Source organism: Anomalospiza imberbis, chromosome 10 (genome assembly GCF_031753505.1).
Source record: "Anomalospiza imberbis isolate Cuckoo-Finch-1a 21T00152 chromosome 10, ASM3175350v1, whole genome shotgun sequence".
NCBI lineage: Eukaryota > Metazoa > Chordata > Aves > Passeriformes > Viduidae > Anomalospiza > Anomalospiza imberbis.
The window spans coordinates 9419882-9447011 of NC_089690.1; the positions used below are offsets into that span (position 1 = coordinate 9419882).

Consider the following 27130-nt stretch of genomic DNA (forward strand, 5'->3'; position numbering starts at 1 on the left):
GGTTTTTCAGAAAAGTTTTCCAGAGTCCACAAAATCATAGCCTCCACATACAGGAGATCAGCAAAATGTCCAGATGCTGGCAAGCCTGGGTGATAGGATTTGTTTTCTTTTTATGGCCAAGATAGATCATTAAGGCTGACCTCATACATAACAGAGCAGGGAACTTCACCCAAAATTTCTCATATCACACCAAAAATTTAGGGAACCTGTATATCAGAAGACTGGAAAGCTGCATAAGACTCTACATAATCAGGAGCTCAGTGGATACAATTACTCCATTTAAGTTGATCAGAGATGCTGGCCAGCATGAGCTCATCACACAAATTCCAAAGAGCAGGCATCCTTCTGTCTATGAGCAGCAGAAAATCCAACCATGACATATCAAGAATTTCTTACAAGTGGCATCTCAGACTCAAGAATCTGATGACGTTGCATTCTCCTGTTTCCTCCAACATTATTGCAGCTTATCCATGGCATCATGCACACAGCTAGAACAAGTCAGTTCTGATCACAGACACAGAGTAAAGCAAATACACAACTGGCTCAGTCTATCATGTAGTCATATGTGCAGTACAGAGTCCCATTCCCTGGCAATGCAGCTGACCCTGCATGGACCTAGAAAAATGGGATTCCCCCTTGTTATACATGCATGAAATGTATGACACGCAAGCATCTTTAAAGACCCTTAAAAAACCTTAACTTCCTGATCTGGGAAGTAAAATGGCAACCTTATGGTTGTTATTTTTACATGCTCTTTAATAATAATTTAAAACAAGTTTTAATAAACATTTTGATGAAAGTCAATTGTTTGTTTGAATGCCTGAAGACAGTGTCCAAGTGAGTTTTCTTCCAGCTTAATCAGAGATCTATCACTGAACAAGCATCAAGTTTCTGCCCCACTGGTGACTGGTTTAGATTGTAAAGCCATAGCTGACAGAACACAAGATATTTGAATGAAAATCCCATTTCAACCATAAGTATAATAAAAACCAGCTAGTGGGCAAAACCATCCTGGCATGGACCTGTACAATCTGGACAGCAGAGCATCCAGCCCAGTCTTGAAGTAGCAATTGAATGACCAATTGTCCTTACTCAGGAGGAATTTGTTCCAACAGAAAACTGAACTGGGAATCTGTGCATCTGAAAGCATAGGGGTTACCTCCTGTGCTACAGAAGAAATAGCCTCCTCTGCCAGAACCAATCTCCTATCTGTCCTGTTAGATCCCAGCTTTTCACAGACTTTCCATCTAAACCTCCACACAAAGACAAAGCCCAGGCCTGGTTACTCTCAGATCAGGTATAGACTTTTTGCTGCTGCCTCCTCAGTGCCTGTAAACTGAAACAGCTGAACGTGACCAGTGATTTTCAATAATGTTTAAGCTATTAACTCCAGGCTGTTTCTATTAAATGTACCAAGCCCCCGAAGTGTTTAAGCCTGACACTAATAGGTTTGCTTTTCGTTCTTATTCACCTCTGATCCTTACAAGCAATCCATGAATCCTCACAGATGTGAAGGAATTACATGACTGCTGGATGACTGCTGGACTAGACACAGCTGGATGAATGCACCTTGCATGGATAAAAACTGCTAAAAACTTTCCATGTAGGGTCACTGCTTTCAATGGGACCTTTTGCAAAGAGACCTCCTTTGCTGAAAGCACCTGGCAGGTAAGGAAGCAGAATTATCTTCACTACAGCCAGTTTGGACACAGATTCAATAAAAATCAAATTCTTCATCTCATTTAAAAAGCTGGTATTAAAAAGAGTATTTCCAGAAGGATACTGAGGCAGAATGGAGATTATATTTCTACATAAGTCAGTCAAAACCCTGTAAAGTGTCTTCTAATGAGTACTCAAACCCAGAATGTGCAACTCGCCCAAAAGATTTTAGAAGTGACAAACCATTAACGGTAACTCTCTTCACTGGGACAGACAGATGATGCACAAAGAGGCTCCTCATGCTTGTACAGAAAGGTGCAGTCGATTCATCAGCAAGTGGGAGCTGAAGAAGGTTCACAGCACACAAAGAACTCATATTAAACAAGGAAGACTGAATAGAGGAACAGTTAGAAGGGAAATAACGTGTTAGCCCAAGTCTATCTTCTGAGGTTTGCAAACCAAGGTAAGATGCCTTTCTTCTGAAAAACACTTTGATCAAACACAAGTTCTGCTTTAGCCAAACAAAGTCATTATGCTCAGTACTGGGTAGGGAGACAAAGTTTAGGTCAGAGCTGCTGGTCCTCTCTGCAGTTGAGCCTTAGTTTAGCAACAAGTCTCAGAAACAGGTTAAAAGCAGTTATTTCAAAAGGAGGACAGCTGAAAACAGGGGCTGAGGACCAAATTACCATCCCCTCGTTAAAAGGACCGTTGCTACCACAACACTAATACAAACACCACATTTTATACCAGTGCTGTGAACACCTGCATCTATTCGTCTCCCAGCTTTTGCCATATTAAACAGGCTTCACTTAAAAGCTGGTTCCCTAATGCTCCCTCATGAGGGAGTGGGAACAGAGCCTGGCTAACACGAGGATGCTGTCACAGCTCATACATACATACCAGAGCCAAGCTACCATAAATATTATGAGGAAGAGCTTTGCTTTTCTGAAAAGAGTAACCAAACAAAGGCTGTCTCACTCTAGCTCCTTCTTGGATAAAGAAAGAATGGCACTTACAAGAAAAAAAAACACCTGTCCCAAGCACCCTTCCTTCCTTTCATAATCCCACATACAACAAACAGTACTGGGAAGACAACAACTCAATAAAAGTGACTAGGCTCAGTTGGAGCAGTTATGGCATTGCTTTTAAAATAACAATAATGTTATACTGAGGAGGTTTGTTGTGGTTTGAGACTGGATTTTTTTCATTACAATCTTTTAATTCTAAATCACTGGAAACACTTGCTAACAGCCCCCAGAATAGCAATTTTATATTAACAGCATATTATAGTCTACATTTCAGACATCACATTGGATGCAATAATCATACAGACAATCCATATTAAAATCTCTCCCTCTTGATTAGGAAAAGACTACTTGTTCCTCCCCAACGGACTCTGTTGCTCCCAGATGTCACACACAGTTTTGTCACAGCAGTCACTAGAATACCATCCTGCTTGAGGATTCAAAAGGTAAATGATCTGAGTACACAAAGGCTTCTTGGAAACAATGACTTTTCAGAATCTGCTCTGACTTGCACCCACTGCAGCAGGTGAGAAGTGGGAAAGAAACAAATGAAATCTAAGGCTTGTGTTCTGAAAACAAAATATCGAGACAGATCTTCAGCACGGCATTCAAACCTTTTTAGACCCCAAAGACACCTTGCCTGCCCTTCCCAGAATCCTGCAACTCCTCTGCTCAGACTAACCTGCAAAGTGAGTTTTTTACTGCAGAGTTATTTCAAATAATCAAACTGAACATCCATGTTTAGTCCAACCTGAGCAGACAGCCCTACATCCAGGCTTGTCAGGCAGCTGCATGAGAAACAAAATTAACAGTAGGAAAAAAACCCATATCTTGAAACAGCCACCTCAACTCACTACTTCTTTCTGCTTCTACCAATAAACCTCATTCCTGAGCTGTTCACTCATCTCTCTGTGCTTCAGGCTGTACCACAGCAATCCAGGTTACAGTGTGTTCCCTCCAAGTCCATCTGAAGTCCTTCCCCTACCATCTTACACAAATAACCAGAAAAACAAGTGGAAAAGCATCAACAAGGAAAATTCTCAAGACTGACCTTTCTGAATCCTAAAGCCAAAACAAAAACTGTCTCCTCACCATGTATTTCCACTCCCTATCTGGTCTCTGACCTGTCATTTGCCTCTGAAAGCTCCCCATTCCCATTCCCTGGCCCTCATCCCACACCTACACTCTGCTTCCAAACATGTTTATCTACACCTCATTATCACTGACCAGGAGACAGTTGCCTCTGCCCCTTTCTCTCCTCAAGTCTACTCCTGCCTTCACCCCCTTCCTGCCACTTCTCTGTGGTCTTCCTGGACCCATCTCTCCCAACGCTGCCTGTAGGATACACAGCCCTGGGATCAGGACCGTGCTTCCTCAGGTCCATTTCATCTGGTTCTCCTAACAGGATAAACAGCTCCACCTGTACACTTCTGCCTTTTGTACTCTCTTAACAACTGCTGAGAAGCAGGAAAAAGCTGTCAGAAGTAGCTGTCCCTGCTCAGCACAGGTACCCCACATTTCATGGATCAGCCACTGCTGAGGGTAAAACAGGGTCAGAGATATGGGGAAGGACAATGTCCTTGAGTCCCTCACAGGGAACACTGTCACCTCCTTTGTAGGCAAGCCAATCCAGCTGGGAGCTGCTACCAAAGAGCTGTGTATTTCTATAGCCAGATCAACAAACTTGTTCTACACTTTCCACTCCTGCTGCCACCCCCAGGATTTGATTTGGTGCTAAAAAAACAGCCTCTATTTTCAGAATACCTCCTTATATTGCTCTGACCTTCCCACACACATTTCCCAAGGCACAGAAGTCCCTGGAGCAGAAGTGACACAGCAAACACCTCAGCTCCCAGCTTCCCAGCCCACATGCTATTCTGTACAGCAAGATGTCACACTGATGAATCCTTAGCTGTAGCCCATCTCTCAAGTGAGAAAAGTTTGATCCCAGAGAAGGACAAAAGGTTCACTTCAATACCCAGCCCTTAACAACACCCAGGAATCAACCTCCTCCTGCACACTCACAAAATTCAAAGAAGCACAAACAGCTTCTTCATCTCCTACCAGCAAATTCTTTTCATAAAGAGGCCCTAAAAACTGGCAGCCTCCCTGCTGGACCCCAGTGAAATGTTCCTTGTACCTTGGGTCTCTGTATTGCCTGCTCCTCACAAGACCTCCCACTTTGGTGCATCTCATGAGCTGTGTGTTGCACTCCAGGCCACAGCGAACTGGAAACAAGAGTGCAATGCACAGGGCCCAGCTCTGAGGTTGCCAGAACATATTGGTTTGAAACATCACAGAAAATATTCGGCTCCATATTTTCAACAGTAGCCAGGAAGAAAATGCATGGAACAGTTTTGAGAACTGTTTTTCAAAAGTCATTTAAATCAAATTATGCCCCATCCACACCAGCAAGCAAAAGCCTCTCTACTAACTGGAACTGGTTTTCTTTTCTTGTGTGTGTGCTCTTTTCTTTTTGGTTTAACTTTTTTTTTTTTCAAAAACTGTCTCCCAGCCATCTTTTTTCTGGTAATGCGCACAAGCACTGCAACACTACAAGAATGGGTGCCAGGACAAAACCTATGATGCACAGTCCCCAGAATAAATCACTCAAGAGGGGTGAATTAGAAGAAGAGAGTAACATAAGGTTACATCTTCAAAAGTATGATTCTCTGAAATCCCTGCATTTTCAGCAAATTACTGCAAAAAGATACCCAAGTTTTCATCAGATGAAAAGAAGCAGACAGGCTTTTGGATCATTTGCAAATTCAAGACAATACCATGAATCAATACATATTTTAAAAGATGCAATAATTACATAGAGCTTGCATGTAATCAGAAAAGAATCTACTTGTGCTGAGCGTGTATAATTTGAAAGCTGCAATGCCAAGCAAATCCACACCGTTGGCTTGCACAAACCAAAGTATTATCCATTACTGCCTTTTTTTTTAAACAATACAAGCATGTATGAAAAACACATTTCCTGGAAACAATGATACTCTTTGAAGATTTATTCAACATTTCACAAACCAAACAAGCCTGTACCCGCACGTGCCCGTAAGAAGAAAGTGGGCTGACAATGCAAACTAATCAAAAAGTACTGGAAGGGCTATCCAAAATATTTGCATACCTATACTTCCCAAGAGTTTGAAGCTTTCTTCAGAACATAAAAATTATTTCCCATGTGTCTAAGAAAATCTCTTACTGATCAACACTTTACCTCATCAAGGCAGGAAACAAACAAATCAACCAAGCATCTACATGCTGGGGCTGACACCTTCAGCCCCTCACTTGCAGTTTTTGTTCCTTTTGATTGGACTCTAAGTGCCAGGTGGGTCTCAGCCCCTGGCAGGTTGTGACACACTTTCAAAGCCCAGAATGGGACACCTGGGACAATGCACATACTGTTCAGGAAGTCCACAAGGGCCAAGAAAAGCAATAGAAATTTCCACAGTTAACTTGCATTACTGGTTGCCAGTAAGCCTCTTATTATGAAAACCCATAACTGGAAACTGTCATATCACAGAACAATTTATGGAAGTTTTCAGACTATGTATGCCCCAATGGGAACTTCCTTTGACTGGTGTGTTCCATCAGTCCAGGTCTGCTTATTTATTCACACAGTGGGATAAGAGCATCAGGAACCTAAACACGTCATTGCTGAAGCATCACTGAGACTCCCACTCTAGAAGTGCTCCAAATAGTTCTTTGTTTCTTAGCCTTTGCAGTCATCCATCTTCATGGATGCATTCAGTCAACTGCTGGACTGTCCTGTCTTTATTTCTTTTAATCTTCTATAGGACATTCTTGCACTTGTTTTGTGTTCCACTGCTCCTCTGAGGATATGGAAGGCAAAAGGCAGCTGCTCTAGCCTGAGTGCATCCCACTGTGCCCATCTCAACCACATCAAAAGGGCTTGCCAAAATTAGCTCCTACTCTTATAGTCTCTACCTTGTCACACCAGGGAAACTGGCATCTACATTAATTTCTAAATCAGATTCCAATTGCATTAAAATACGGCTCCAGCCAAGAACAACAGCTTCCCCCAATGCCAGCACAATACTGTTCAAGTCACCCACACAAAACCACCCACTGCTTCCTTTGCAAATAGTCATGGTTTGGTGTGAAGGTAAGGAATCTGGTAACAGGTGATGGAGACACACTCCAGGAAACTTTTAGCAACAGAAGACTGTAAATCCGCTTTAACGCTGTGTTTTTGGTGCAGGAGTCAGCAGGTACCATCTGACAGAGTGGTTCTAACCATGAGCAGCTCCACCCTCTAGAAATGGACTGAGCCATAACTCTACCTGTGTTTTGCCATGCTGTGCTGCTGCCACTTCCAGTCATGCATGCCAAGACCACAATGAATCCAGTACCTTCCCCATCACCCCAGAACGGGCTGGAAAAGATCTGTGCTCAGGGGAAGCTGCGGCAGAACAGGGGCAGCCAGGCTGAAGAGGACCACCCACAGATGAAAGGAATTGGAGGAGATAATCCCTGCAAGCATGGTAAGTGGAAGAAAAGAAAAACAGATGATTCACTGGGAGATTAAAAGAGAACAGCTTCCTCAACTGTTGAGACCTTTCTGTGTCCCTTTAAAGTTGTTTCTGAAGAGAAGACAAGCTGTGAGGCAAATGTACTCCTTCCCTTGACTTGGTATCAGCAAATTCTGACCCTGGACAGAAACTCACTGCAACATAGAGCACCAAGAGACTGTGGAAGAGAACAGGGAGGTGACAGCAGCACAATTTTGCTCAACGATTCCTGCAAATACAGGAAATACAGGCTGGGTTATCCAACTGGGAAGGTTCACCTGTGAGCTAAAACTGCTACAAGTCCATTTATTTGGGCAAGGAATCTTTGAATGCCAGTTAGAAAGTGCAGGTGGGACTGATTTCATATTAAATCACTATTACTGGCAGGAAATCCCAGGCTTCCATATCCATCTTAGACTTTCAACAAGTTCCTTGCAAAATGCATAAGGAAAGTAATCCTGCTCAAGGAAAATAATCCTGCTCTCAGTTGTCCATGACTTTTGGAAACTCACTCAAGCCAAGTTGCCCAGTTTGCAGCACTTGACAGTGTGCTAGGCAGACCTGCACACTCTGTCCTGAAGATGTTACACCTGAATTTCACACAGCTGGCAAGGCAAAGCCCAAGTGTGAAAAGAAGGCTGAAAATAGCAAAGCATGCACACGTGGTAAGGCAACAAATACAAATATCTGAACAATTTTAATGTATTAAGTATTTAAGATCACTCTGCTCCATAGGTATTAAAGAAGAGCAAGCTAAAAAAACCCACATTAGGCAGTTGGGGGGCAGGTGTCCCAGGAAAAATGAGGGTGCATTTCCCCACACAGAAAATGGGGATGATATTTGGTTTACATGCATATGTGAGAATAAATGTTTTCAAATACTTCAAAGCCTTACTTCACTCTTGAGGCCTTATGAGAGACAGTAACACATCAGTTAGGTTTCTATGAACAGAGGAAGGCTTTCTCTCTTCTTCCCAGGGACCAAGGCTTAATCACAGATCATGTTCAGGGCTTCAGAACCCCAGATTTCACAGCAGAAACTCACATAATTAAAGACCATCATTAGTTTATTTACAGCTGCTGCTTGAAATCAAGACAGAATAGAAACAAATGTCACACAGCTCTAAAAACAAAACAGCAATTATATTTTATGTTGCTGGGATAAAAAAATTATTCTTATTTCCACACATAAAGCTAAGAGGCTCATCACTAAACAGAGCAATTATTGAATTCCTATTTAAGATGACCTGAGACATCATTCGGTTGTATCACACCTGGAAATATCATTAGAACAGCAAAACAGAAGCAAAATCATTAATGACTCCACACTTATAACCATAGCATAGCTATCTCTTCATAATTTTCAGGCACTTACTAATAAGAACTTTTGACAATTTGGTTATCCATGCCTTTCCAAAATTAGTTCATACCTTGGACAAAACATTTAAAATCAAAATTTTAACTAGTTTAGAACCAAATCATCTGATTCCAAAATGTTTAGATAATGGTCTATTATAATAACAAAAACCCTTGCGGTTTTCATAAAAAAATTTTCACTGAACTTGCCTCCAGCAGCAAAACTAGTTCGCCAAGGTGTTCTCCAGAACCTTTTTGTGTGATTTGTTTCTTATTATGCAGCTTCATCGATGAACACACAATAGCAATGGTACCAAAAAAACTGATCTCCTTTTAAAAGAAGTGAGCACAAAACCTGCCACAACAGAAGACATTCCAGAAGGAAAAGCACAAGAGCACCATCATTGGTCTATCTCCAGGGAATTGGTATGTCTGCCTATTCCTGCTGGAAGGCACATGTTCCACACACTCCCACCTCTGATAAAATACACCCTTCCCAGGGTTATTTGTCTTTCAGTTGTGCTCAGCTGCCCCAGTCAGAACCAGGCACACACCATGCTGAGTGCTGCACCAAACCTTACACTACATTATGGATGCTCAACAGAGCTTGTAGGAAACTTCTGTTAAAGACAAAGCACATAAACAGAGGGGAATAGAGGAGCACAAGGTGACACAAAGATTGCATTTGAAGGGAGCCCATCTTCATGGAAGTTAAAGTGAACTAGGATCTCGAGGCACAGTAAAGATGAACGATGCTCAACATTTTGCTGAGGACTTATCTTGCTGCAGTGTTTCTTCTTCCAGTGAAAACGAGCAGTATCACCAGGTGTCCTCCTGAAACGGGGCAGGGAATGACTGCTGGCATTTGCGTCACCAGGATCTGCTCACATTACTCGGTGACGAGTCTCATTAAACAGCAGCACCTCTAGCAAAGAGTCTACAGCTCAGTTTGTTTGCATTTACCTTTAGCAACATGGCACACTTCATTAAATTTTGAAGCAGTGTTTATTAGAAGAGTAAAATGCATCAGCATCCACCACCAGGCTTCTCAGCTTATTTTCATGACATCAGTAGTCAGGTTTATTTAATCCAGTGAAAATATACATTGATTGAACAGGGTCTCAGAGCATCTTCTGCAGCACTGAAAAATGGAGTCAGTAGGAATGGTTTATTTCTACTGCTTTCCTTCAGAAATAGATTTACCATCAGCATAAAAAAGCCTCTCCCAGTGGTGGGAAGGGTTGGCCACTACCAAGTTCCCTGCTTCTTGATGCCAGGTACCTTCTGGTCTGTTTTTCCTGCCCAGCAATGAATGCTGTTCTGTCAAAAGCTATTCCACAAAATGAATCAAAAGTTACACTCAATTGTTATAACTCAATTTTAAATGTAATGCAGGACATGGGACTAACACTGGAGGTTTCTTTTGTGCTACTTCCTTACAAGCTGAGCTTCGTTAACAAGAGATTTCAGTGTATACTTCACCTGTGTAACCTCAACTTACAAAACAGTTCAGGTTTTCCTTCCCTCTCTCAAAATTCATTAAAAAGTCTTACTTGAGCTGAGATGTTGTACACAAGTTCTCTGCCAAGAACAAATTTTTACAGCTTAGTTTTAAGCTCCTTTTTAAAAAAATCCAGAAATTTATAATGGAAACACTGACAGTGCCCATAATCACAAGTACAGAAACTTTATTGCAATAGGTAGTTTGCATTCCATCCAAAAAGAAAAGTTGGTCTCTCAACCAAATTCCACATGCATTCTGTAACAATGGCCAATTATGAGATCAGTAAAAACAGGTGCAAATAAAAAAATAAAAATACTGGGTATTTAAACAGTGACAATGGCAGCATAAAGCCATTAAACTCTGATTTTTTTTTTTTTTTTAGAAAATCTTGAATTACTTTATAACTCACTTCTCCTGGGCAAACTCTTCCCCTAGTGATCATCACAGGCTAACTTGGCAAATTGTTGAATCATGCTTCCAAGTCCTAACAGCTTGGCCATTCCCAGATATTAGTAATACAGGATTTATATTCAGTTTTGTCAATTACGTCTCTTGGTTTAGCCTGATGAAGCCCACCGCTACACATGTGCAGCTCAGTCACACAACAGCCAGATATTCCCACTGACAGACTCTACCCTACAATTTATCCTGAGCTCTCCCCTCTGCCTCAGGAGACCTTCTGTGTGCCAGTAGGAAATGGATGGCTGCACACTGCAGCAAACTGCATCTCACAGGCTATGCAAAAGCAGTGATGAGCTTCCTCCATCACTGTCCAGAGTTAGTTGTACCTCAAACAGAAAGCATCAGGATTCATCTTTAGGAATACATTCCTATCAATATTCTGAACACACTTCCAAGTCTCTTGAACACACAGCAAAGACTGAAACACAAAATGCAGAAATACAAGAAAAATTATGCACTTGGTTACATTAAAAAGGTACAAAGCCAAGGTGCTAATGGGCCACGTGGGGAAGCAGAACAGCAACAAGTGTTAAGCCATTCAATACTCTTACAAAATAAATCTGAGAATCACAAAATTCAGAAGCACAGCTCAAAAACATGTGACTGTGAACTAGCCTTGACACCTGCTTATGTCATTAATAAAATATTTAATATATGAAAAACACTGGGTTTTCAAAAGTGCCTTAACCAGCGCCGAAATGTGTTAGTCATCCAAGAAGAACTCTCACTTGAGCACTGGAAATTACAGAACAAGGAAATCAAACCAAATCTTCACAAGGAAGCCAGCTCAAATGCTAAATCTGGACTGTGCTTACCTGCAAGCATTCATTACCAGCAATGAAGGATTGCTAATCCTTTTAACCAGAAAAGACTATCCCTCCCCGACAACACATTGTGTACAATTATTGGATCTGAGACAGGCAGCTACACTGGGTTTTCAGTACATTCATTAAACAAGCCCAGGAAATTCAAAGCTGCTTCATACAGATCAAATTAACTCAAAGCAATCTTCACTTCTTCAGTCTTTCCCCCTGGGTAAAAGTAAGTATGGGATGACATTTAATAATTTTCCTAACCTAGAAGTAGTTATTTGAATAATATTTACAAAGTTAAACTGTAATACAGTAAATGTGTTAATGATAAATTGTTTAAGCAATTTGACCAAAGGAAAAAAGCATCCAGCAAAAAAGGCAGGGTGTTCCAAGAAATTAAGAAAGTAAATTTATGCTCATTACAACTATTTAGATATTAATTAAATAAGCTGATTCCATAACAGCTTCTCCCATGTAACTTAAAAGGTCTTCAGAAGTATATTCTTGAAACTCCACAAGTGACAGCACTAAATCTCAGTTTCACTTCGTCTCAGGGAAGTTTGGAAAGCAGCCTCTGGAAACAGTATTGCTGCTCTGCAACTCACCAATGAATTTATGTTTATCTTGTTAAGAAAGAAAAAATTAGCCCTTTCATATACACATACTTTTAAGATAATAGGATTTCCTTCACGTTAGGCTTCAAGTTAGGCACTGCAGTACTTTGTTATGATTAGTTTTATCACATTGAATCCAAATGCTCTGGATTATTAACCAATTCTTCTGACAGGTCTCCAATAATGAAATACACCACACAGCTTACACTGACTCACCATTCATCTTAGCTGATACAACAGGAAAGGAAGATGGCCAAAATCTGAGTCTACCCAGGCTGTCCACAGCTTTAGGAAACCCCTTTCATTTGCTTTCTCACCAGCAAAAGCAGTTTATTTGTTGGCTTTAACATGGCAAACTTCACACTTGCTGCTCCCATTCCACCCATTGATGACAGGCACCATGTCTAAAACTATTAGTACCCAAAGCACCTACATTTTCTTAAGAGCTAAGGACACGTGAAAAGCAAGTTAATGCCCTCTCAAGTAAAACATTAGGTCCACCACTTCCTTGTTGCTTAAAACCTTCTTATATTACCTGCCTTGTTTTGAAATACCTGTTGACCCTTGAAGCTAATTTGCTGGTTTACCATGTATCCTGCTACACTTGTGCCACAACACCACCAGGAAAAGAAAACACGCAGCAGTTTGTCCTCAGGTTGCTGAGGATCCAAACTGAAATCCCACTGCTCCATTTGGGACCCAAGTTACCACTTCCACCTCCACAGACTGGCCACACTGGGCCCTGGCACTGAGGGATGGAGGATGTGCAGAGACAAAGTAAGTGAAGGAGGTCACAGAGGGGTGGAGATCAGCAATGTGAAGGTTGAAACATGCACTGCCAACCTCAGTCTACCCATCCTCGCCCACAGACTGTGGAATAAACCACTTTATAATCCCTACTGCAATTACACAGCACTGGGTGAAGTCAAATGACATGAGGAAGTTGCATGTAAGCCATTGGGAGCAACAGCATTTCTTGTGCTTAAGCAAATCTAACAAGCTGGGGAATACTTGGTCCATCCCTGCAACATCCCCTTCCAGACACCAGCTTTTGCAGTCCCTGATCCAAAACAAATTAAAAGGGACACAAGGTACACAAAATCATCCGGTGATAAGCATTTGTCCACAGTGAAACAATTGAACGGAAGGATTTGTCTCGTTAAACACACAAAAGGTTATCGAGAACCCACCAGTTCACACCAAGTCTTCCAGCTCCAGGGAGGGACCAGATCCCACCCCACAACAATCACCTGTGCTGCCAGCCATGAGCAGACACAGCCAGGCACCTCCACCAAAGGCATCCTTCCCCTAAGGACTCAAACATTCAAACCCTCCCGGAGAGGCTTCCGCAGAACAAAGGCTATTGGCAACACAAACTTCACACCAAGTGCATGATCAAACCTGCTTCCTTGTAAAATATTAACAGCACTCCACCAAAATAAAACTAAGCAAGTTCTCAGTTCTTAACTAATAATTTTCCTTCTAATTTGACCACACTGTAAAGTTGCCTTTAAAAACTCCCATAAGTTATTTCACTGCACCTTGCAGAGTCCGTGGAGTACAATTAAAATCTTCTACCCAAGCTCTGAGTTTGAATAGTTTTCATAATATCTTAACAGAATGTTACTTGATTTGCCTAACATAATCCATACAGCCCTAATTTATCAAACCTTTAGCCTAGGCTTGTTAAAAATAAAGCCAATACTTCAGAAACTGGATGAAAACCAGTTTCACTTCTCACACCATTCAGCTGTGTGCCTCTTATTTTATTCTCTCATCATGACTTTATGAGCTGCTCCCACCAAATTACACTGCAAATGACACTGAAAAAAGCTATGAATTTGTAATTGAAAGACACAACTCAGACATTTAACGGCTTCAAAACTACCAAGAGCATTCAACAATTAGCAGGATCCCCCCACAAGCAATGAGACCTGACCTAAAGAAAAACAGAAAGCTGCTATGGTGCTTTAGGGGTTAAGGTAAATTAATACATAAAACAGTCTCACTATAGAAACTTTCTCAGCAGTATATTTGCAAGAAGTCATATAAAATATATGGATATTGTAACTGAGGTACTGTGAAACAAGCATGCTACAGTCCTCCCAGTACAAAAAGTAATCTGTCTTTGTTTAATGGTAAAACACTGAATTTTTAGTACTGTAAGTTAGTACAGCATACGAGTTCAAAAATTTGCAAGCTTCAGTTCATGTAATTATGCATTGTTTAGGAATTTATACCACTATTGTTTTCTTGAAACAGTCAAAAATTGCCACACAAGTACCAGTGTACTCTTGACCTCTACAGGGAGTGGCTCATTCCCATCTAATATGCCAACAAACCACTCAGGATGACATTTCCCCATCACTGGCCTAACACGCTCATCTATCATATCAACACTGTCATGTGCATTTGTATGATTTACTAGATCCTGAAGGTATCCACCTCTAATGAACATTAACTTTTCCAAAGCAACTCCCAAAAGTTTAAATACATCCTAAAGACTGTGAGTATTTCCTTTTCTTTTCCTCCCCTCATAGCCAAGTGGAAGTACATGTGTTAAAATTCCACCCTGCAGTCACCAGCTGCAGCCTCATAAGTAAGAGAAAATTCTTCAGGTAAGTCCTTCCACAGGTACAACACGATGAAATGAAACATTTCAACACACAGTATTTTACTTTAATTTGAGAAAAATCACAGAGTAGACTTACCAAACTTTGTCCATAAAACATTGGCTTCAAAACAAATGTCTGAGCACAGTTTTCTGCCCCAAACAAGCTTAACTGTAGACCTGCACTTACCTCTCTAATCTTGTAACACAGCAAGGTTGACTCACCTCAGCTTTAACTATATTGCTAACACAAGCATAAATATCCTGTAATGCATAATGCACTAAGGCGTGATTTAAACATTCTTCAGCAAAAATTTTAAAAAATAATCTCTGTCTATATTCGTTTTCAATTATCAATGATACATGAACAGCTCACTCATTTATTTTGTATTTATTTCTTCACAGTGAGAATATCAGAGCAACTATGCTGGAAAAATCTGACAATTTTGGGGTAGAACTTTTTTCACAACCATGGATCAAAAATAATTAATGCTTGGGAGGGCGTATTTTTATTATGAAGAAAAGGTTATGTATTCCTGGTAAAGAAATAAAGCAGCTTCCCCTGGCGTATCTTGCGGAAGAGCAGCAATTTTGCTAAGCCCACATTACTTTTCATTTCAGAGCTGAGGGGATGCAACACAGGCAGGAAGATACTAATTCCAATGCTGTTCTGACTAACCCTAAAAAACAGACCTGAAAAATTTTAAGAGTTGGCAGCAACTAATAAAGAAACACCTGTGGCAAATTTTAAATATAATGTCGGTGGTTTTCATCATTTGTTTTTTAGTAACATAACCCTATAATGTACAGTACATCCAGCTATAGATTCAGCTGGAAAAACATTTTACACTAGAAATGGTCAACAGAGTTTAAACAAAAAGCATTTCCTGCGGCATCTTGCTAGCCAGGACATAGGAACCATGCTACACCCTCCTCACATCTGCAAAGGGGAAGAGGTTTTTTCTTTAACAGACTCAAGGGCACAGAGCTGCTCGTTAGAGGCAAGTATTTTCTCTCCTCCTGGTCCCTCACCTCACCCAAGAGACATGGACACACCTGTGCTACCAGCTACTTTTATGCAAGAATGTAAGACTGAGGCACAGTGCAGGGCATGGCACTGGGGCCAGGAGGAGGGGTAGGAGGGAGCACACCCAGCCTGCTGAGAAGCAGAGGTGTTGAGGCAAGTCGATGAAGACAAAAGGATCCGGATGTCAAGTATCCGAAGGAAGAGTATTTGACAAATACTTAGTGCTTTCTAAAGTAATCAATCCTAAGCTGGTGAAACCACAGTGTTTAATCAGAGGCTGATGTGCCAGTGTTTGGAGCTCTATTTCCTAATACCTCAAAGCCCTGCACAAAGAGTTATGTATATTTTTCTGTCTGTCATTTTGTACAACGCCCTTCCCTCAAGCACGGGTCCTCAGAACGCATTAGACATTGTTGGAGGAGATTATTTTAACTGCAGATTATTTTTTGATTATTTTTTCCTTTCTTTCACAAAGCACTTAACAGGAGTCAGTGCTTGGGAACTGGAGCTGTGAAGCACAGTCTATCCGTTTATTTGTGATCATAGCAACTAATTGCTCAAAGACAAGCCTCAGGACTATTCCCATGTCACTGAAGTTGGCTGCTGCAATGATGTGCCAGTCACCCCAAAAAAAGTGTTGTAAATTGCTTGAGTGGCTTTGCTGGTCCAGAGGGCAGACAGCTGGATAACTGACTGCTGGATAATGCTGACTCCTTCAGTGGCAAAAAGACAATGGCGGGAAAAAAAAGAAATCAGTTCTGACATGTGGTAGTGGCTTTTTGTTAGCAAAAAATCTGCCCAAGGTCTCAATCAGCTCATAGGAAATTCCTGTGTAGCTGGAGACACTGCCCTGACAAGGCCAGCCTTCCCCTCCCAGCTTTTCCTTTACTTGACAGCCACAGCTGCCACCACACCTAGTCTTTGGACTCCGTTATATCTCAGCACTGATAGGAGTCACCCCATGGGAAAGTAGGATAGAAGGACTGATGTCAGGTACCATGAAGAGCATTTTCCTTCTCTGCTTCAAAAACTTTGAACCTTACAGAAGGGGAGCCACCCGCTCCTATGCTATTTTTTGAGTTCCTACAAACGAATTTTAACAATGCACATCCTGCCAGGAAACGTTACCACGTTACCATTAGTGATAAAGCATTAGATTAAAAGGTAAATTAAGTTTCCAAGACACGAATCTCAGCTGATAAACATATTACATCCACAGCTCAACAACTGTGCAGAGAAGAAAAGGAATAAAGCATTTTACAGAAAGCTTCAGGAATAGGGGAGGGGGAGGGAAACCAGGAAGAGTAGATAAAGTAATGCCATCCTGTCAGAATACTGCTCAGACTATGTATGAAGCACAGCTATGAAATTAAACCAGATTAAACTAATGGCCATCCATTAACCTTGGGTATGTCTATATGGTACAACACAGACTTGAAGGGCAGCTCAGGCACCAGATGTCTTGCCAACACAGCACTCTCTCATGGCACCAGCTCCCTGCTCAGCTGGATAAATAAACTAGAGCCAGACGAGCCATTTATTCTCCTTCAGTGGTGATGCTGAGCAGCTCTGCAGTCCAGGAGGCAGCAACTCTGCTCCCAGCCAGGTGACACAGCCGGGCAGAGTCACCAGAAAGGAGCGCTGGGACATTCCCTCTGGATGCTGCTCTAATATGGAGATAGTGCAAGGAAGCTGCCTCTCCAACACCAGCAAGCCAGTTGTACATTTAAGGGCCAGCTGCAAGACAAAGGCTGAAGGGAAAGGCATTGCAAAGCTTTGCAGCTGCCAGACTGCTCTGCCTAGAGCATGAGCCTAAAGGTCAGGGCAAAAAAGACTCTTCAAATGGGCAGAGAGCTCTTCCCAAGGCAGTCAAGCTGTGCAGGACATTGGTCTGTGGTAATCACATATCCTCTGAACAGAGAGACAGCTCTCCCAGGATTTTCCTGGGAAGCTGTGAGAAGCTGTAAGAAAGCTCAGAGAAAGAATTAAAACAATTACTATCTCACCCTCTACACCTGGCAGGCAATCTCTGCTTGTCAAAGATGTTTACAAGAAGGAGCTGTCCCTTCTTGACCAATAGGTGAGAGAAGATTCCTAAAGGCCAATCAGGTCTGAAGTCCACCATTGTTTCTATAAGAAACGTAGATTTCTAATAAAAAAAGTGCTTTTTCATACCTTCTGATAATAGAGACTCTGTATCACCTTTGTCTGTCCCCGATACCCCTTCAGTGACCTTGGTCCCACAGGATTGTCAGACACAGCTGGGCTATGCCCAGATCTGTTGTTCATAGACCCTTTAGAGAGGATGCTTGTCAGGAGAGAAGCTCTCAGACTCGCACCAAAGGTAGAACAGCTACAAATCCAAACCTAAGCCAGAGCATCACAGCAGTTGTAGTTACTGCAAGAGGCTACAGCTGCAAACCTGATCTTCACAGAAGAAAAAGAAAACAACCTAGCCAATCTGACATCAAAAGGGGTGATAAAACCTGGCAGAAACTTTACTACAAAAAAATTCAAGGAGGGCACAGAGGTGAGTGACCTAGCTACTTGTCCTTGATACTTTTACCAGCACTCCCCACGCCCTGAACAGTCATTAGGTCGGGAAGAAAGAGAAGCTACTGAAATATTCCTTCCACTTCACACAAGTCCTTTGGACTTTCCCCAGACAGCACCAACCTGGCAAACATTACACCATGAGGGATTGAAAGAGATCACAAGAGAGATGCCAGTTTCTATAGAGCTTGCCAGCAAAAGTAGCCAATGCTCATTCCAACAAACAAGCCAAAAGCAAGGAGACTGAGAAGAAAAGGACGTCCTGGCAGCTAATTAGTGAAAGCATAACAGTCAGGACTTCCAAGCACCAACAAGAACTAAGCACGATATACAACTTTATGCAGGATTATTTTCAGACAGAACAGAGAACGTGTCTGGGGAATTCTTCGCCAGTCACTTTTTGCGACCAAAATACACAAGCACTAATTAGATCATGCCAAGACTTCATTTTCACACTTCCAAAGCTGCTCAATTAAAAGTATGTGTTTTGGCACTGCTCTCTGTTTCAAAACAATTTAGACAAAGCTAAAAACAAAGAAATGCTTCAACCCCAGGAGGTGACACAGCTGAAGATGGATGAATCAATAGCATACTGGAAACCTAAAAGGCTCATAAGCTACACAGACAGACCTACTTTCATGAAGCAGATATTGCCTGATATGACAGAACACAGAAAACAAAAATAAACCAACAATGAGAAAGAAATAAAAATAGTGAGAAAGTAAGGAAACTGCTTTTTTCAGCAAAGTTGGTAGATCAGCTCTGCCTTGCAGTATTTTCTTAGATCGTTACCAACACTTTTAAAAGAGCCTCCAGATAGTTAAGGCTGGGGTAAAAACTGGAAAGTGCAGGTAGAACCTGAGACTTTCAAAAACCCACACCACATGTCTTATAAGCAAGCTCATGCTGAGGAATGATGTCATGTCCACAACTACTGAAGCTGTGGGGAATTTGTGGGAAAAGATAATCAGGAGGAATTTTCTCTTTCAGTGTTTTGAGTGGCACTTTGTAAGTAAGAAAGTTGATTCAAAGTATCAGTTGCAATTCTTCAAGATGCTGCAGAAACAGAGACGGTCACAGCTACAGATTCCAGGGTATTGATTTGTATTTTGAAGGATAATACCAAATAGCAAGCAAGAAAGACTTCCTGTGTTAGCAGTGTTAAGAAAACTGCTATTGATGCACATAAGTCACTGACCACCTTGCACCAAGACCAGATTCATTCCCAGTTCTTGTGATGTGCACAGCAGTGAGGACATAAGCTTCAGAAATTTGAGGAGAAGGGATCCCCCTCAAAGCAAGTACCATCACAAAGCCAGGCCAGGAGAAAGTAGGAGGCCAGGAGATCTCCTCAACCTGGCTGCACTTTGCCTCATCTGGAGGAAGACACAGGAACAGTGTCTGGGAGAAGTCAAAACTGTCCCAGCTCTCTGAAGGAGCAGCATGCTGACTCAAAACCTACCTAATAGACTGCAGATACCTTTATCTTAGATGGTTACAAATTACCAACAACAAATCTAATGTATCCCATCCCTGATGACAAATATCCTTCTTATCTCCAAGATCCACATGGTTATAAATGAGATCCCACATCCTATCCCAAAGAACCTATCGTAGAAAAATCCCTGTCACTCCTCCAGCTGCTGCAATTCTTCATTTACATAAATCACCTCTATTTTAGATTCCTTGTCCCTCTGATTTATGGCCTTAAGAAAAATAAACATGAGTTAAGGAAACAAGGGAAAAGAGTTAATGAGCCAACCTCAGTAGCTTTGGCCACATGTAAATACTGCAGCCAATTGCTGTTTCTCTGACAGCCAATAACAAGAGCAAACATGCAAATAGATATCTAGCAGTTTTCCTATTCTTCGGAACTTAGGGATATAGTCCAAAACCACATCACCTCAGGGCTTAAAGATCATCAGGTTTTTAGTGTCACAGCAGCTCTTCATTTCACCAGCTATCAAGCTAAATTAGGAATATAGTCTCCTTAAAAAAACAGAGTATGACATTCACTATACCAAGTTTAGGCCAGATGAAACATTTAGTATCATTACAGTTGACTTACATTTATTCCTAATTATGCAGATCAGAAAGAAACCCAGACTACAGAAAATCTGGACAGTCTCTCAAGAAAGCATTTATAAAAAGTTAAGTAAATTTAACGTGCATGACCTTCTAAAAACCAATCCCATCACAACAACAGGTATCCTGACTCTTATAAGGTGCAGGCTCCAAATACTCATGTGATATCACCAAATAAGTCTCCAAACTGGCAAAAAACAAACAGTTCTAAGAAATACTAATTCCACAGGAACCAAGAACTAAGAAAAGTCTAAAATGATAGTGGTTATATAAGAGATTGGATTAAGAATAATCTACTGTGATGTGTGCATATTTACAGAAGACTTGGAAGAACAAAGTTTAAAACAATCACTTGAAGAAAAGTTAGTTGTTAAAGGAAACAATTTGCTGTACTAAATTATATTTATGTGACCAAGAAAAAAGTAGTGAGCAGGAGCAGACACCAGGTATTAAATGCTGGCTTGACTCCTCTTCTAAAGTAAGATCAGATGCCCCAAGAGCATTTCCCTCAACACAAAATGAAGCTCTTTGAGCAACACACACTGAAATTTAGCAGTATCTCACACAGCCTAAATGCACCCTCATCTGCTATTATTACACTGGGGACGTAACAACAGACCACATGTCATGAATGATTATTGAATGCTTAATTGTTCACCTAAGAGTAACGTTTTTATCTTATTCTGAGCCTGTGCAGCCAAACCACAGCTGCAATGTGACTCTGTCTGCGCTGGTAGGACAGGATGCAGACAGTCAGTAAAAAGAAGTTTGTCTTCCTACCTAACCAAACAATTTGCTTTTTAATATCTCTCTTACTCAGCACAGAAGGAGGAAGAATAAAAAGAAATTAGACTGTTCAAAAACTCTGTACTGTACCTTTCTTGTGATTTTATTATTCAGAATCCTGGTTTTGGCTTTGCCATCAGAGACAGAGGCAGGAAAGGCGCTACTCAGCAAGGCAAGGTTGCTTGCAACATCCAAAAGGCTGGTGTTTCACATGCAGGGGAAGCAAGGGCTGAATGCAGCACTGGGAGCACTGGGTCATGGCAATCTCACAGAATCCAGATCATTACCGTAATTATATCATTATATACCATGAGGAGCATGCCAGTGCTTGCTATTAAAACTGACTGTGTTAAGATGTCAGTTGATTCACTTCAAGTGATATCTGATTAACAAAATGTGATAACGACATCTGTGAGAAAGCAAATGCAATGCCCCATGTGTCTGGGTGAGCAGCACTTCCTATTCTCTCAGCTTTTCTGCTACCAATCTACTGCATTGCTACTCCATACCCAGTCAGTTTGCAGCTTAGCAAAGCCTGGGAAGAGCCATGCCAGCTCACAGCAAAGGCCCAGCAGTGTGGAACAACATGTGGCCATCCAAAGAATGGCACAATTAGAAAGTTAGCATGTAATGAAGCTTTTCCAGATTCCACCAATTTGTGGTTTGGGGATTTGCCAAGATGGGGAGGGATATGCACACACTTGTGTGTGACCATCAACTTACAGCCCTCAGTGTAAAGCCTACAGCAAAACAAATTAAAAAACCAAAACAACTGCCCTTCCTCCCTTACAGCATACATCAACCTTTCAGATTTGCTAGAGCTCTGCTTTTCTGGACATCTTCCTAGCTGGCTTCTTAGGCTTCCCACTTTACTCCTGAATATCATGAATTACACTTGAATGTTTTTAGTGTGCCAGTACACTTACTATTTCAATAATGACTTCTCCAGAACTTTTTTTTTATTATTATAAATGTAATGTTTCCAAACAACATTCTTGATTGTTAGACTCAAACAGTGTTGCTGTGATAACCCTCTAAGAACCTCATCTCCTCCTGAGTTACTGTTATCCTTACATTAGCTGCAAGATTTTGAGAAGAAACTGAGTCTCAGAAGAATTTGGTTGAAATGAATTATTATTCAGCAGGGCAAATCCAAAGCTAGCATCCCCTCTGGACAACTAATGCTTCATAGGTTTTCACCAACAGTGGGAGGCAGTGACTTGCCAGGATACGTAGCTCTGTTCAAACTAAACGTGGTGATATTTGTAATGACTGCTTAAATCAAATTGTTCCTTCCTCACATTTGTTTGTAATTATGCCAATAGCAGTCACAGCTGGGAAAAGTGAATTGTACTTTATGTCTTCTCTACAGAAAGTGTTTAAATATTTATCTGTGATGTATGGCTCAGAAGAGGCAGCTTGAAGATCTCCTGCTGCACTGTATTGCATCTGACAGCTCAGTGTTGAACAGAACATGTGCTTTCATGAGCTATGAAGCATTACTATTTCTATCATTGTTGGACACTTTGTGACTAAAATGTTGGACCCATTATCCTATTATCCAGCAACACACACTGAACATAAAGAACAGCTCTATATCCTTGGCCTTAGAGACCTTCTGTCAAGATCAAAAGAACTGGAAATTGTGCAAAGAAGTACTGTAAGCTGATAAGGAAATTAGTCATAAAACAACAACAACAGAGGCACTGATTTGCACTAATTTCTGAGAAACTGCAGGATAATCAGGAATTATTTTATCTACATATACAGTATATTGATGCTAAACTGGAGACCTCACTGGCATATTATTGCAAGCAATAGGGAGTTAGACCCAGAAATTCTTTTTTGTAAGTTTTGGGCAGCACCAAGTCTGGGTACTATTTTCAGACTAAGACTAAAATTTCAGCTGTAGCGTGCAATACATGAGACGGTTGTCATGAAAAACATTCCACGTTATAAACTACTACTCTAAAAGCACCAGGGATTGGGCCAGGAATCCAGGCCCCGAGTGATATCAAATGACTTATTATGCTATTTCCTTCCACAAAAGAAATTACATCTTGCAAGAAAAACCAAAACAGATACCTGAAATTAAACAAATTCTGTCTGGCAATTAAGCAGGCGGCAAAAGAGCAAAAAGAGGCTGTAAGAAAAAAACAGGTTAGGTTTATCCTCTATACTGACACACTGCTTCCCTCCTTGATGAGCCTACAAAATATTGCTGTAATCATAATATCAACATTTTCTTTGACTTCAGTAATTATACCACTGTATAATTGAAGCTTCTGAAACTGATGCAAGCACAACTCAGTAAAATATACTAAGAACCCAGGGTAGAAGTTAAAGCAGTGAAAATCAATCAAGAAATAAAGCACCATTTTTCTTCTTTATCAGTGTAATTAACAAGGACTGAGGTAAATCTTGTCACTGGCTATCTTTTATTGAGATGTTCTTCCAGAAGATAAAGGCACAGACTGAGGGAAACCCTACAGCTTGAAGTCGGGGGACAGTCTTGCAAACTGCAACGATACTCTGACTTCATTCGCTACGAGTAGGTTAAGTACCTGGAAAAACAGCCTAAGTCAAATACCTTACTTTGCAAAAGCTAAATATTTGAAAGTTACCATAGCACCTCAATATTCCCAAGATGTAACACAAGAGGACAGGAGAGGAACTTCTGAAACACAGCCTCCAAATGCGGTCACTGCAATGCAGACCGCTCAAGCCTGGCAGGAAGCTGATGGCCACCTCCTTCAGGAGAGCAAGATAACAAATTTCAGGGACAAAAAGTCTCTCCTTCAAGTCTGTGGTGCCACACTGAAACTGCTGGCTCTTGATCAGAACTAATAGTAAGCAGAGAATTACGAACTGACAAACCGATCATCGCTGAACAGCGCGCGGCTCTCCCAGAGGACGCGTGAACAAACAGAGCTTTAAGACCAGACAGAAAAAGCACAGGGAGGACCACAGTAGCAATTGATGCACATGCTGGGAAGGACACAATGTTGAGAAATTCAAGCCTGATAAATTTCCCACCACTGAGCCAAGAAATAGAAGGCTGGAGAGAGAAAATATTGCTGTCTCTCTCAAGAAGGCATTACATAAAGTATAACCACACGTCCAGAGTATTTCACCATCCCCTTACATTTCACTGTGGCATTTATACCAGTGTGTAGGCTATCACCATTACAGCTCAGTGGGACACTGTATGTCCCTGAAGAAACTGCTCTCCAGCTGGTGTCTCTTCCCTTACAGGCACTTCACCTGCAATGACCAACTCACCAGGGACAGGGCAGCTCTTAATTTCCTCAGCAATTCAGGCAAACACACAGGTTTCTCTGTCCAAAATCCATAGCTTGTTACCAGTCCCAGATTTTCCCTTTTCCTCTCATTTACTCAGATAAATTACCGAGGTGCCAGCTAAGCCCTGCCTTTACTGGAACACAGCAATACACTGTGACAGACCACCTGCACTAGCAGCAGGAAGATCTTCCCTCAGAGCATCCAGAGGCCATCCAGGGTGCTAGAAATCCAGAAGGCACAGCCTGAACACACTGCTGAAACAACAGCCTTATCTTGTGCAAGAAACTGGTACAACAGCAAAAAAACCAGCTCAGTTCTCAGTGGAGCACAGGGTAATGTGTTGGGAATAGAGAACCATAAAAGCAATCAGCACACACATCTCAATCCTAACAAACCAATATGTACAGAGCCTGTAAAGCCTCCTCTGAGAGCATCAGCTATACCATATATCTGATTTACATTTTTCAGAGAAATAACTGAAGCTCTTCAGCTTGTTCAAAAGGCCCAAGGGGAAGGAGAAAACCCTCAATACACCTAAGTGGTAGCTTTGCAGCAGCATGAGACTAAACAAATGGAAAAACCTAAAATAGGTTGTGACAGTTTATCATTAATCAGTATGAATTACTTGGCAGAAGGCAGTATCTTTCAGTGCAACTTAGTGGCACCTTTCCCAAAGAACTAACACAAACATGAGTACATAGCAAGAGATTTGGGGAGCAGGGGAAAAGGGATGTCATCGCTGATTGAGTTGTTGATGGCAAGAAACAAAAAATGAGACTACACAGGGCAGCACCTGTGTGGCTGAAAAACATGACTGGCATGTTCCAGCTACTTCATTTGGCAAGGGTAAATTCACCACAGAGGAATCATAATCATATTACAAAACACTCAAGGCTTTTGAATAGCTTCCTTGCAGTCAGATACCACTTCTCTAACAGTTTTATTTATTCATGCATTTTGCCAGAACAGGGATAACATTCTGAATCCTTCCTCCTGTATTCATAAAAGATCATTACTGTTGAACATATGAAGGCATGAGAATAGAAGAGAGAGGGAGAGGCATTATCTTTGTTTAGAAACAGATATAAATGGAAAACTGCAGACAAAGCTTCCAGCTCAGGCAACCTCTATCAAGCCTACGAAGAAGCCCTTGTGCTGGCAGGTCCTGGCAAAGGATCCAAGCATCCAAACTATTCTGTTTTTCCATTTATATGAAATTGTTTCATACAAAAGATAACTTGCCTATATGGATTTGGTGACCAAAACACATAGTTATCAGCATAGTTTTAGTGAACTCTGACTTGAAGTCTTCAATAGCTATCGAAGAAATTGTGCTTTGACCCTCAAAACTGTTTCTCAGAGATTACTGAGATAGCAGCAGACCTCTTTCTTTTATTTGTACATGGATACACCTGTAATACCTTAGATCCCACTTATGATTGCCTTTTGTATTAGGTTTAGTTTTGTACTTACGTGTGTCAATAAATACTCAGGTCATTCACTCATTTTATGCACATTAAAAGGAAGAAACAAGCTCTAATATGTCTGAAACCATCGTTTCAATTGTTATTAGATTTAACAGAATAGGTAGCAGGTTCAGCAAATGACCAGACTTGGCAAGAAGTCTTGCATTTGCAAGTCTAAAATCATATAGCTTCAAACAAAGGCAGAGAAGGTAGCAAGACTGAGTAAAAGCACCAGGCCAAAGCAGTTCAGACCAGTCCCCAGTCTGCTGGAAACATCCTTACTATTACTTTTGTCCAAAAGATCGATGTCAGTCTTTAAACTCTTCTTAAGAGTTCACAAACCATATCTGGACAACAATTTGTGGTGATTCTCTCATGCTTACATGTGAAAACCCATGTTAAAATTGCTAACTGTAGCTTCCATCTCCCAGCAACTAGAGAAAAGGAGGAAAAGCTGCCCTTGTATAGTAGTGTTAAAAGATAAACCTGAAAACAAGATAAAATTATCCAGATATTTGAAAGGACAAAGTTTGATTAGGGAATGAAGTTTTATCAGTGGGGAAAAAAAAAAAAAAACAACAAACCCAGACAGCGATCTTACTGAAATCCTCAGACATGAAAATGAAAGCAATTGTCCCACATTTGTATTGCTCCAGACATTTCACACATGTTTCATTCATGTTAAGAAGGGAATTACCACAAAATCTGGAGCTGTGACAAGATAAGCTTTTCATGGACTGAAGACCCAAAAATTAGAGACAGTTAATCATAACTAAAGCTTTGTGAACAACACTTGTCAAATACATGAGCAATTGCAAACACCTACACAGTGCTATCCAAAACAGCACAGCATGAAGACAGCCAAATAGCAGATACCAAAAGTCACCTTTGACAACTGTGCTTGGAACCAGTCTCATTATCAGACTTTCCCATTGAGTGATAATGAAGGCCATTCCATGCAAAGAATGAGGTGTCAACGCCTCAGGTATCACTTCTTCCAAACACTGTAGTGGATAAAGTCTTTTAATCAACAGCAGCATAAACTCAATTTAGCTAATGTGATTTGTAGGAAATTCTCTGTTCTCTGTCTCAGGCCCTACAAGTTTAGTCATGAAAATTGTAATAAACTCTTTCTCTCAAATAACAGCAAAAATATATTGAACTGACCTTCCACTGATCTCTGGGAAGCAGTTTCACCACCACGATGTCACCATTCAGGGCTCTGTTGCGAGCAACCACCCCGTCAATAAAGATATCGCGACTCCCGTCCTAGACAAAGAGGAAGAAAAGTAAGTGCCAGACCAAAACATATTAAATCATGGTTGTTAGGAG

General features: G+C 41.1%; 1 protein-coding gene across 1 annotated transcript in view; it reads right to left on the reverse strand.

The window, feature by feature from the left end:
- Positions 1-27130, reverse strand: part of DIS3L2 (DIS3 like 3'-5' exoribonuclease 2) — a 179789-nt gene that overhangs the window by 126941 nt on the left and 25718 nt on the right. Inside the window, 1 exon segment of the mRNA XM_068200544.1 lies at positions 26966-27067. Coding sequence (XP_068056645.1) covers positions 26966-27067 — 102 coding nt within the window.